Here is a 12,621-nt window from a genome sequence, read left to right on the forward strand (position 1 = left end):
GTTGTTTTTTTTTTTTCTTTTTTTTAAGGGGGGGTTACTGGAGAGTGAACCTAGAGGTGCTCTACTAACAAACTACATCCCCAGCCCTTTTTATTTTTATATTTTTTCTTTTCAAATATCTTTATTTTTAAATTTTTAGTTGTAGATGGACAATACCTTTATTTATCTTTATGTGGTGCTGAGTCTTGAACCCAGTACTTCACACATGCAAGGCAAGTGCTCTACCACTGAGCCACAACCCCAGCCCCCCTTTTATTTTTTATTTTGGAAAAGGGTCTCACAAGTTGCTTAGGGCCTCATTAAATTGCTAAGGCTGACCTCGAACTTGAGATCCTCCTGCTCAGCCTCCTAATTACTGGGATTACAGGCATACACAACAATGCCCGGCAAAAATGCTGAGTACTTGCTATGTGTCAGGTATTATCCTAGGTAATGAGTGTCAAGCAGTAATAAAAATAGACATGATATTTGCCTTCATGGAATTTACAGTCTAGTAGGAAAAGAGAATAAATATGCAATTTACAAATTGAATAAGAGAGCTAGGATTAGGGTAGCAGTGAGTGTTGAGAGAAGAGAACCTTTTAGATTGGGTAATCAGAGAATGCCTTTCTGAAGCAACTAAACAGAGACTTAAATTATGAGAAGCCTGTCATGTGAGAAGTTGGGGGAAAGAATATTAGACATTAAGAGCAATATTTGTTAATGGCCTAAGGTGGGAAACTGCTTGGTGTGTTTGAGGGCTAATAGAGCTAGCAAAAGGTGAAATGAGTGACTGAAAGACATAAAATAATGTTAGACACAGCACTAAACTGCCCAAGACTCACAGGCCATAGGAAGGATCCTGAATTTTAGTCTTAAGTACAAAAGGCATGCATTAAAGGGTTTATACACCAGAGGCATGATCAGCTTTACATTTTTTTAAAAAAAGAATTTAGCCTTTATTTATTTGTTTTTTTAATGTGGTGCTGTGTATCGAACTCACTGCCTCACCCATGCTAGGCAAGCACTCTACCACTGAGCCACAATCCTAGCCCAGGTTTACATTTTTAAAAGATGATCTGATGGTTGTGTAGGTGTATTTACTGCATACATCAAGCTTTACTTGATGAGAGAGAAAAGAAAGAAAGTAACAGTTTAATGATTGGCTGCAAACAACAGTGCCCTCTTGTTGATTTAGTATTTCTCACTCTCCTCTTTGAATGTGTGTTAGACTTTTTTTTTTTCCCCCTAAACGTTAAAAATCTTGTTGCTATATGGAGAATGGTCAGGAAAATTAGGAGGTGTTTGTAATCCCAGCAGGGCCAATGGTGGCTTGGACCAATGAGGTAGAATAGAGTGGACTGGGTGGATTTGAGATATATTTCGAAGATAGAATTGGTAACTTGGAGATGAATTGGATGTAGCAGTTGAGGAAGGGAGAGAGAAAAATCAGGAATGACTCTTAGGTTTCTGGCTTGAACAAATCAGTGCAATTTACTGAAGTATCACAATCACAGCAAGTCTTTACATAGTCCATATTATGTGCCAGGCTTAGTTATAAGAACTTTACATATAACAATTCATTTCATTGTTCAATATTATCATGATATTTTGATCAGATATTTATATTTTCCTTAGTTTACAGATGAGAAAACCAAAGAACACAGAGATGGGAAAACTGGGGCATGCAAGGTAATGAGGAGCCATTGGAAGTTTTGAAAGACATGAATCCATTTTTTTTGTAACATCTTTATGATGTACCTGGAGCCAGATTTTTCTAATGTCCTTTATCCCTATATGATTTGCTTAATTTTAATGGGCCATAAATTTAGAATTACCTGTGAGTGGTTACTGACTTGTCAATGAAATTTGGGGAATAGGTCAAGGCTAGTGATAAAGATCTTAAAGTCATATATGCATGATGTTGCTAAACAGTTAAAGTAGAGAAAAGGTATTGAGTATAGAATTAAACTTTAAAAAAAACACAGGGCTGGGGTTGTGGCTCAGTGGTAGAGCCCTTGCCTAGCATGTGTGCGGCACTGGCTTTGATTCTCAGCACCACATAAAATAAATAAAGATATTGTGTCCATCTATACCTAAAAGTATTAAAACAAAAAAAACAAACCCTGTCACCTCTCTCCCTCAAATGCCATCTTATATTTCTTTTCAGTCTTACTTGAAACTCCTGTTTCTATTTCCTCACCTCCAATTCTTCCTCAGACTTCTGCAGCATGGCTTTGGCCTTCATATTTCTACTTGATATCTTCAGCAGTGACACCAGACAACTCGTTATTGCTAAATTCTGCAAACACTTTTTAGCCCTTCCTTTTCCTCTCTAGCAACTGGTTTTGTTGATCACTTATTTATACATTTATTTATTCAACATATATTGCTTTTGGTGGGGGGATATGTATGTTAGGCTTCAGAGATATGAAGAGATTGAGTAGTCTCTAATCTCATGGAACTCTTAAAAACATCCCAAAGCATCATAGCTTCCTGCTTTTCCCTCTGTCTGGCAATTCCTTCCTTGTCAGTCTTTTTGCATTCCTGATTTTCCCTGTTTATACCCCAAACTCTCACTCTTCACATTTTTCGTGAGTAATGTCAAATACTCCCACAGATTAAATTATCATCTGTAGGCTGATGATTCACAAATATAGCTCAATTACAAATCATTCCTTATGTTCAGACACATATAATCAGCTGCTCTTTGGACATCACTCAAAGCCAACATATATAAAAATGACTCATTATCTCCTAACCTACCCCCAAACTTGTGCCATCTATTATATTTTTCTGTCTTGAGCAAATAGTACCACCATTCATTCCCTTAGTTCTAGTGTCAGACTCCCTGGGTTCAAACCTTAATTTTACCATTTAAATTTCCTATATCTATTAAATAGGAAAGGAAATAGTACCTACATCATTACAGGTTGTGAGGATTTAAATATATAATAAATATAAGGTTCTTAGCAGAGTGACATACAATAAATGCCCAATTAATTTTAACTTGATTATAATTAGCTTAAGCCACCCTCTATCCTGTAGCTGGATCACTTCAATAGCTTCTTCTTTTTTTTTTTTAAAGAGAGAGAATTTTTAATATTTATTTTTAGTTATCAGCGGACACAACATCTTTGTATGTGGTGCTGAGGATCAAACCCGGGCTGCACGCATGCCAGGCGAGTGTGCTACCGCTTGAGCCACATCCCCAGCCCTTCAATAGCTTCTTAAGTGATCTCCCGTAAGACTGTGATCCCTTTTTGATAGGAATCATATTTTATTTATAGTTTGGACTGTAGTACAATTCTTGACACATAATAACCCTCAATAAATATTTGTTGGTTGAATAGTGAAGTAAGAGGAGACAGAAAAAAGATGGCTAGAAGTACTTGGGAGGCCTCCTGGGGGTGGTTGTTCATGCCTATAATCCCAGTGATGGTTTGGGAGACTGAGGCAAGAGGATTACAAGTTTGAGTCCACTTTCAGAAACTCATCAAGATCCTGTCTCAAAAAAATAGAAAGTACTGTGGGATGTAGCTCAGTGGTAGAGCACTCCTGGGTTCAGTCCCCAGTAACACCCCCCCTCCTGCCAAAAAAAAAGTACCTGACAGGTATAGACACAAAAGTTTGAAAAAGCGTAGGAGGATCTGAAAGGTTTGGGATTCATGGTATATTGGTTTATTTTTAAAATAATTTTAAATTGCTGAGGCTGGCCTTGAACTTGCCATCCTCTTGCCTCAGCCTTCTGAGTTGCTGGGATTACAGGTGTGAACAGCAAAAAATACAATTCAAAATTTTCAATCATAGAAATAAATACATGTTCACTGTAGAACACTTGAAAAGTACAGGGAAAATATTAGGAAGAAAATTAAAACTTGTTAGCAATTCACCACTTGTAACATTCTGAATGTTCTTTCCAGCCTTTATTTATATATGGGCTGTCACACACACAAACATACACACATATATCCTCCCTCTCTCTCTCTCTCCCCTCTCTCTCTCTCTCTCTCTCTCTCTCTATACATATATATATATATATATACACACATATATATATTTACATATATATATACACATATATATATTTACATATATATATATATATATTTTTTTTTACATTCTCTCGTTTCTTTACACCTAGGTTTCCAATTTCCCCTATTTTAATAATAGGGAATACTTACACACGAATGTCATATTAAATTTTTACATCTTACTACTTCCCTGAGAAGAAAGTGTTTTAATACTTTTTGACTCTGTGACAGTGGGTGGGCCAAAATGTGAGTTAAAAAAAAAAAATCATCGCTTGTTCCTCAACCTCCCTTACATCATAAATAAACCTTAGGGACAACTGGTTTAATTTGCCCATATTAGCCTTGTTCTCCAGTTACATATTCTGGAATCGAGGTCTTAGTTTCTGAAACACTTGTGTAGGCACATCTGTTACACACTAGGGCTTTATCTACTTTATAACATTTAAGATTCGACAAGAGTAAGGTTTTCGGGGCAGAAATTCGAACTCAGATCTGATGCTTTCTCAACTTCTTTTTTTCCCTTTAACCTCACTCTCCTTGTGTATTCGAGGGCTGTGCCACCATTTTCCATTCCTGAGCCTTGGAGAGGTTTGTCCGTGTTTTGTTTTTTTGAAGGAACAGGATATTTCGCTCGTTCTGAGTTTTCCCTGTGTTTAGGTTTTTTAGAAAATTCCTGTGCGAGGAAACATCCAGAGAATGTTGGTTGGTTTGACATATTCCTTGGACCCAGGCCTAGCCCGGACCAAGTGAAAAGTTCCCGTTTCCCAGGTGACACTGCCGCCTCTCTGGTTCTCCCGCGCACCCCGATGACGTTGCGCGGCGAGGTTCTTTTACGTCAAAGTGCCAGCCCACCATCTTTGTGCCTGGCAAATTGGGTTTTGCGCAGTGGCTTAGACCTAGAGCAAGAATCGTGACGGGCCGGAAACCATTACAACACCCGGGCTGTGCTCTCTGGCTGCCGCCGCCACCCCCACCCTTGCCTCCGGTGAGTTCACGGCAGCTGGCTTTGGGGTGTGTCCCTAATTGATTGGGGTGGGAGAAAGGGGAACCCCGCGCTGGGTAGGAGTCGGTGGGAGGAAAGAAGCGCGACCGTTGAGGAAGCTGTCGGGTGTGACCGTTGTGAGGAAAGGGTTGGAGAAAGGGTCTCCACCGCGGTGGCTGTTGTGGATTGACGGAAGGCTCGGGTGTGGCAGCAGGTGGCTGGGGCTTTGGAGGGAAGGTTTGTTTCCAAGTCGGGGTTTAGAGGAACAAGGCCAGGGGTGTGGCCGGTAGATGCTGGAGGCCAAAGGAAAACCATCCTTCTTCCATCCTGCTGGGCGTCGTTCTTGGAGGCTGGGACGTGTCCAACAAGCAAAAGAGAAAAGGGATTTCCCCCAATGGTCCGTCCGTTGAAACCTTGCCTGTCTCCGGTAACTTGAGGTTTAGAGACACCTCTCCCCACTTGATAATGCATGACCATACCCCTAGGGTCTTGCTCACGTTGGGAAAGAGGGGTTTCAGATACTAGGGAGGAAGGGAAACCTCCAGATTGACGCGATATGAAAGAGGGAGAAGCCAATGTGAATACATATTAACCCGGATTTTTCTTCTTCTTCTTCTTCTTTTTTTTTTTTTTCTGGGTTTAGCAGGAACAGTTTGTTTTGAGAAGGGCTATGGGTAACACTACAAGTAAAGAAACTGGAATTTCTTGTTATTTCCATATTCTTGGAATTCCAAGAATTTGTACTAGTGGTTTTGGGGGCTAGGTTTTTGTTGAAATAACTTGGCTGCTTCTTTATGAAGTAGTGTGAAGGTAGCGAGGATGCTTCATTAAACTTTTGACTTAAATAGAAAGAAAATATGTATTTTTAACTGCCATACAGTTATAATCATTGTTTAAAGGGAATGGCAAAGAAAATGCAATGAGCCCAGGGAGGTAGAATGACTCAAAAAGGTAGTCGGTTGGTCGTAATGAGAAACAATTTAAATTATTAATTGCCTTCCTTGTCGTTATATTGCTTAGCTTCAGGGTACACTTACAAAGTAATAATAGAAAGCAGCAGATGAAGGAGATGCAGCTGTGCAAGAAAAGGTGTAACACATTCTGATGATGACTAAGCTTGGTGGTAAGGTGAGAATTGTTTGCAGGTATCTTAGCAGTCGCAAGCAACTCCCAAGGAAATAGATAATGTGTTCCGAAAACAGCCTCACTGAAAGTTTGGTGGTAAAATTGACCTAAAGCTAACATTTTGACTGTAAATTAAGAGACTCAAGGAGTTCTACTATTTTCATCCTTTTCTTCTTCGAAAGATCAGTGTTTTAGAATATTAGGCACAGGTTTGAACCAAGCTGAACTAGGAGAATATTAGGACACAGTCTCCTTCCTTTCTTCTTTCCCTTCAGGCTGAAGTTTTCCAGAGTTTATTGATATTTTATTAATAATTGGATGTAAAACTTTTGAGCTTCTTTCTGTGTAGTACTGTATTAATATTAGTCTATCATATTTAAATAGAAAACACATGTGATTTTATCTTTTAAATGTTTCATAATTTCTGATAAGCTAAATGATACCTGAAGATGCTGTTGTCTTTGTGTTATTGTGGAATATTTGATTAAAAATGAACTTAACAGGGGCTGGGGTTGTAGCTTAGCGGTAGAGCGCTCACCTAGCATGTACAAGGCGCTGGGTTTGATCCTCAGTACCGCATAAAAAAATAAATAAAACAAAGGTATTGTTTCCAATTAAAAAATATTTTTTAAAAATGAACTTAACACCTTTCACCTTGTAATAAAAGGTTGCTGGGATGACCCTCCTACTTATAATTTGCCTAACTTTGGCTAGTTTTTCACTATGAATGAGCAAAGAAGGGTCATCTAATGGTCTTACAATTCTAATTTAGCTGCTATTTCCCAGAGCGCCATTTGACATTAAGATTTAAAAAAAAAAAATTTCCTGACCTTATTCTACCCAAACTATTAATCTTATTTTGCTGTTGAGTTTCTGTTTTGGGGAACTGGAAGGGAGGGAGGAATGGAAAAAGAGGAGGGACTTTTACAACCTATATTTGACAGAAACTAGGCTATGTTAAATCTAGATATATAATCCTGTACAGGGAGGCCTTCTGTGAAAAGCAGTGACATCACACTCTGGCCTAAGAAAAGTGAGAGTGATTATGTGCATTGACTATGGCAGCTTTGTTATTTAACAATGTCCCTAGGCCATACTGTACATAAGTTCTCAAACAGCCAGTGACTTGTCATGGTCTGATCTGGTAAAAAGGTAAAATGAGTTCAAATTCCATCATGGCTTTGCTTTTCTAGGCTTCTCCTGAGAAATAATTTTGTTTTCCCCAGAAGGACTTTGATTTTTTTTTTTTAGGCACTTCAACAAATACTTTGTTTTTCTTCAGCTCCATCTTTGGCTTCTAATGCAGAAATTAGTTTTCATCTTTTTTGAATTTTGGCAGTGCCCATATCTGAAAAGTGATTGAGTATATTTCCTTTAAAAATATGAATACGTAATTTTTTTGAGGTGAAATTCACATTATGTAAAATTAACCATTTTAAGATGAACAGTTCAATGGTATTAAGAACATTCACAGTGTTGTGCAACCACCATCTCTTCTCACTTTTTTTGTTTGTTTGTTACTGGGGAATTGAATCCAGGGTTATCTCTGAGCTACATCCCCTGTCCTTTTTATGTATGTATGTATGTATGTATGTATTTACTTTTGGTACTGGGGGTTGACCTAGAGGCACTTTACCACTGAGCCACATCCCTAACCCTTTTTATTTTTTGAAACAGGGTCTCACTAAGTTGCTTAGGGCCTTACTAAGTTGCTTAGGGCCTTGCTAAGTTACTGAGGCTGGTCTCAAACTTGCAATATCCAGCCTCAGCCTCCCTAGTCACTAACCGAGATTATAGGCATATACCACTGTGCTTGGCTCTCACATTTGTTTAGACTTTTGTTTTTCTTGGAGTTTCTTTTGGCTTGGGACAATGACTAACTTGGTACAGTGTTTCTCTGCCAATATGGATAGAGAATATTTTATTATAATTATTTACAGTGGTTCCAGTTTAAAAAGAATGTGTTTTATCTCTTCTTGTTGCCATTTTGTTGTTTTGCAGTGCTGGGGATTGAACCCAGGGTTTTGTGCCTGTTAAGTGCTCTACCACTAAGCTACTTCCCTTGCTCCTACCTCTTCTCCTGAGAGCACAGATTCTTAGGTTAGAACTTATACTGTGGGCCTCTAAAGATATTTGACTCTCCTTTCTTCCCCAAAATTTTGTGGATATGTACATTTTCCCTAGTTAAGATAAGAACATGATATTCTTACACTGAACATGACAGAAATGTATTCCTCAACATTGAAATTTGTTAGTGGAGATAATGAGTATATGAGTTACTAATAAAGGTATGATTTAAGACTGTCAATTTATTATTTAATAGAACGTGATGAAAATTATTTTTAAGAATGTAATATGTGGCTGTGGGCAGTAGAACACACCTATGATCCCAGTGATTTGGGTGGCTGAGGCAGGAAGATTTCAAGTTTGAGGCTAGTCTCAACAACTTAGTGAGACCCTGTCTCAAAATAAAAAATAAAAAGAGGGGCTAGGGTTGTGACTCAACGGTAGAGCGCTCACCTAGCATGCATGAGGCCCTGGATTCGATCCTCAGCACCACATAAAAATAAATAAACAAAATAAAAGTATTATGTCTAACCAAAAAAACAATAAATATTAAAAAAATAAAATAAAAAGAGCTGGGAGTGTAGCTCAGCCCCCTGGGTTCAATTCCCAGTACAAAAAAAATGGATTCATGTCTTTCAAAACTTCCAATGGCTCCTCATTACCTTGCATGCCCCAGTTTTCCCATCTCTGTGTTCTTTGGTTTTCTCATCTGTAAACTAAGGNAAAAAAAAAAAAAAAAAAAAAGAAAGAAAGAATTTAATGCATGGGTATATGTATGAAAACTTTAAAGGACAAAATGACAAAATGATTTTATGCAAAACTTTTTCCAAGAAACGGGGGGGGAAATTTTTCAAACAAGTTTTTTTTTAAATCTTAAACAGGTTTTAAGTTTTGACGACCCTATTTAAAATGGCAGAATAGCTTCCTAGATAGATCATAATATATTTGAGAGAGAGAGAGAGAGAGAGAGAGCCCTCTTATCAGACTCTGGTAATCTTTTTTTTTTTTTTCTTTCTCTCATTTTTCGGTATTGGGATTGAATTCAGGGGCACTCTACTACTAAGCCAAATCCCTGGTCCTATTTTGTATTTTATTTAGAGACAAGGTCTCACTGAATTGCTTAGGGCCATGCAGTTGCTGAGGCTGGCTTTGAACTCCCAATCCTCCTGTCTTAGTCTCCCAAGCTGCTGGTATTATAGACATGAGCCACCACCCCTGGCTCTGGTCATCAATTCTGTATATTGTTTTTTTCTGTTTATATATATAAATTCTAGGTAACTTCAAACTTATTTCAAGTCTTTTTTTACATGATGAATTTCTTTCTTTCTGTATCTACTTCACATTTAGTTTGTTATGAATGGATTAAGTGATTATAACATTCTTTGAAATTTTTTTAGAAAGGCATTATGAAAACATTGTATAAGGCAAGCCTTTGTTACAGATTAATTTTTAGTTATATTAAGTATTGGAACAGAAATTTATGCATTCTTCCGTGATGTTTGTGAATTCTAGCTCACTTCTTTTAACAAGGGAATTCAGTGAAGTTCCAGTACAACTTAAAGAACTATTATATTAGGGTCAAGACCATAAATCCTAAATGGCAAGTGAGTGTATGTTTCACTAAATTGTATAAGAAGCACATTTTAGAAATCAGATTTGAATCAAACTTTTTTTATTATTTTGGGTTTTTCTGGCTTTTTTTTTCTTTAATTACATCGATTTGTTTGGCACTTTATTTTTTTCTCCCAGACCCGTATTTATTATTGTTTGCCAAATGTATGAATGCTTGAGTTTGCCAAATATAGTATCTCTCAAGTTGTACTGACTTGATAGTAAAGAGCAAGTATCAGATGTCTTGTCCTGAAATTGATAATAAATATTATTAACGATGGTAGTAAAGAAGAAGATACTCGTTTTTGAGTGCAGAAGGAATATTATTTAAAGAAAAATTGAATATATTTAAAGAAATCAAGTACATGGGACAAAGTCCTAGAGTTTCTCAAATCAAGAAGAATTGTCTCATTATTTTGGAAGAAACATGACCAGTGCATGCTGCTTTTGTTTTACTAGTAGAACTTTGTGTCAGTTGGATTAAACTTTTCTGGCAGAAGAATTAGGGTTGAGATTGAGATCCATGTTCTTACTAATTTTCTTGTCCTTAGTGTGACTGAACAAATATCTCAGTCTTTTGCCTTATTTTTAACTATAAACTGCTATTATTTTTGTCTTTGGGAATACTGTTGGGATAAATGTAGATAATTGGAGATATGAAGGCCACAAATTTAAGAAGATATGTTAGTCTCTTTAAGGTATGTTAGTCTCTCTAGGTGTTGTGAAAGAATAGTATCCTGTTTAGGCTTTTTTTTTTTTTTTTTTTTTTTCTTAAAAGAGCTTCCTTTTATAGAAAAGTGTATGTAGTGTTGACTAGGTTGGCAAAATTGTTTTCTCTTTGATCCTTACACTGCTTCAGAATTTATGCTTTTGAAGTGACTCCATCTTGAAACAGGAAATAACCAAATTTTCCTGAATAAAAAGTTATAGGAAGATCTTTCAAAACAAATTTTTTTATTTTATGTGTTTAATTAATTAAAGATATATTTAGGTTTCACTCTTGAAGGCTTTGAGAATATCATTGTAAATAAAATTACAAAGTCAAGCAGGGTATGGTGGTGAACACTTGTAATCCCAGTGACTCGGGAGGATGAAACAGAAGGGTTGAAAATTCAAACCCAGCCTCAGAAGTTTAGCGAGGCCCTAAGCCATTTAAGCCAGACCCTGTCTCAAAAGAAAAAAAGGCTAGATGTGTGGCTCACTGGTAAAGTGCCCCAGTTCAATTCCTGGTACCAATAATAATAATTTACAAAGCCATAATAGATTCAGATTATTACCACATTCCTTTGGGCCTTTAGACTTTGTCCCTAGTAGCTCCTTGAGCCAGGAGTTATATATATATTTTTTATCCATCTCTGCAATTACCAATTTGGGTGGTAAGGAAGAAGACATTCTTAAATATTATTAAAATTAACTGAATGTTCTTAAAATTAATCAGATGCCTTAATGGATATATGCAGCATGAATAAATAATTTTTTTTTCTCTTGCTACAGGTGCACATTAAAGATCCAAAATCATGACTGACTCCAAGTACTTTACAACAAATAAAAAGGGTAAGTAGGAAAACCTGGTTAAATTTTGGAGATTTTTCAAAGTTGTGGTGTTTTTTTTCCTTTGTGTGTATACTAGGGATTGAAGCCAGGGGTGCTCTACCACTGAGCTGTATCCTCATCCCTTTTACCTAGTTTTTTTTTTTTCAGTTGTCAGTGCCTTATTGTTATTTATATGCAGTGCTAAGAATTGAACACAGTTCCTTACACATGCTAGGCAAGCGCTCTACCACTAAGCTATAACTCCTGCCTCACTTTTACTTATTTTGAGATGTGGCCTTGCTGAGTTGCCCAGGCTGTCTTAAACCTGGCAATGCCCCTGCCACATACTCTTGAGTCACTAGGATTATAGGCCAGCTTTTTATTTTTTAGGGGGGTGGGTTGCTGCTAGGGATCTAACCCCAGGGCTTTGTGCATGCTAGGCAAGTGCTCTACTACTGAGTACCCTTTTGGCTTGAAATCATTGAATTACCTTATTAAAGAAGTGAGTTAGAACTCACAGGCAACATAAAATACAGTTGTATAAACCTCTTACTGTCTGCAGGTTTAGCTAAGTTTTCAGATTGCAAAATCCTACCTTCATTTATCACATTCATTTATTTAGTAAACATTTATTGAGTATATACAAGTCACATTCACTTAATACCCTAATGTTGGTGGAGTTTCTGATTAGATACCCTAATTTCATTGAGTCAGATTAGGTACAGAGGACACCTAGTACACAAATCTTGGTTTCTAAATACCATATTCCATTGTATGAACCAGACTCCTTGGAGAAATAACTAATTCCAAGGCTGGATTGAGGGAATGTACAAATTGAACATGAACATCTTGTGCCAGAATATAAGGAAGTGCTCAAAAAATGATTGGTATGTCAGGGAGCACAATAGCCTAAAGGGATTGCTACTGGCAAAGTTTAGAGTAATTTGAGCAATAAAGTCATCACAGGCCAGGCATGGTGGTGCACGCCTGTAATCCCCTGGAAGACTGAGGCAGGCGGATCAAAAATTCAAAGCCAGCCTTAGCAATTTAGAGAGGTCCTAAGCAATTTAGCCAGACCCCATCTCAAAATAAAAAGGGCCAGGGATGAGACTCCGTATCATCATTGCAGGCCAGCTTTTTATTTTTTAGGGGGGTGGGTTGCTGCTAGGGATCCAACCCCAGGTTGAACGCCTCTGTATCAAAATAAATAAATAAATAAAATAAAAAGTCATAGATCATAGCCCATTAAATAATAATAAATCACAATACACAGAGGCATAGATCGTAAAT

The 12,621-nt window shown here is 37.3% G+C and overlaps 1 protein-coding gene across 5 annotated transcripts in view; it reads left to right on the top strand.

Annotated features, from left to right (window-relative positions):
* Ap2b1 (adaptor related protein complex 2 subunit beta 1) overlaps positions 1-12,621 on the top strand; it is a 119,659-nt gene that overhangs the window by 1,462 nt on the left and 105,576 nt on the right. For 2 of the 5 annotated variants that reach the window (XM_015495303.2, XM_015495308.2), the window contains exons 1-2: positions 4,843-4,998; positions 11,293-11,352. In XM_015495303.2, coding sequence (XP_015350789.1) covers positions 11,316-11,352 — 37 coding nt within the window. In that variant the 5' untranslated portion in view covers positions 4,843-4,998; positions 11,293-11,315. Of the gene's footprint in view, positions 1-4,842; positions 5,025-5,083; positions 5,210-11,292; positions 11,353-12,621 lie in introns of those variants that run through there. The other 3 variants (XM_015495306.2, XM_015495307.2, XM_015495305.2) reach the window with 3 other exon arrangements.

This window comes from Marmota marmota, unplaced genomic scaffold, assembly GCF_001458135.2.
Source record: "Marmota marmota marmota unplaced genomic scaffold, marMar, whole genome shotgun sequence".
Classification (NCBI taxonomy): domain Eukaryota; kingdom Metazoa; phylum Chordata; class Mammalia; order Rodentia; family Sciuridae; genus Marmota; species Marmota marmota.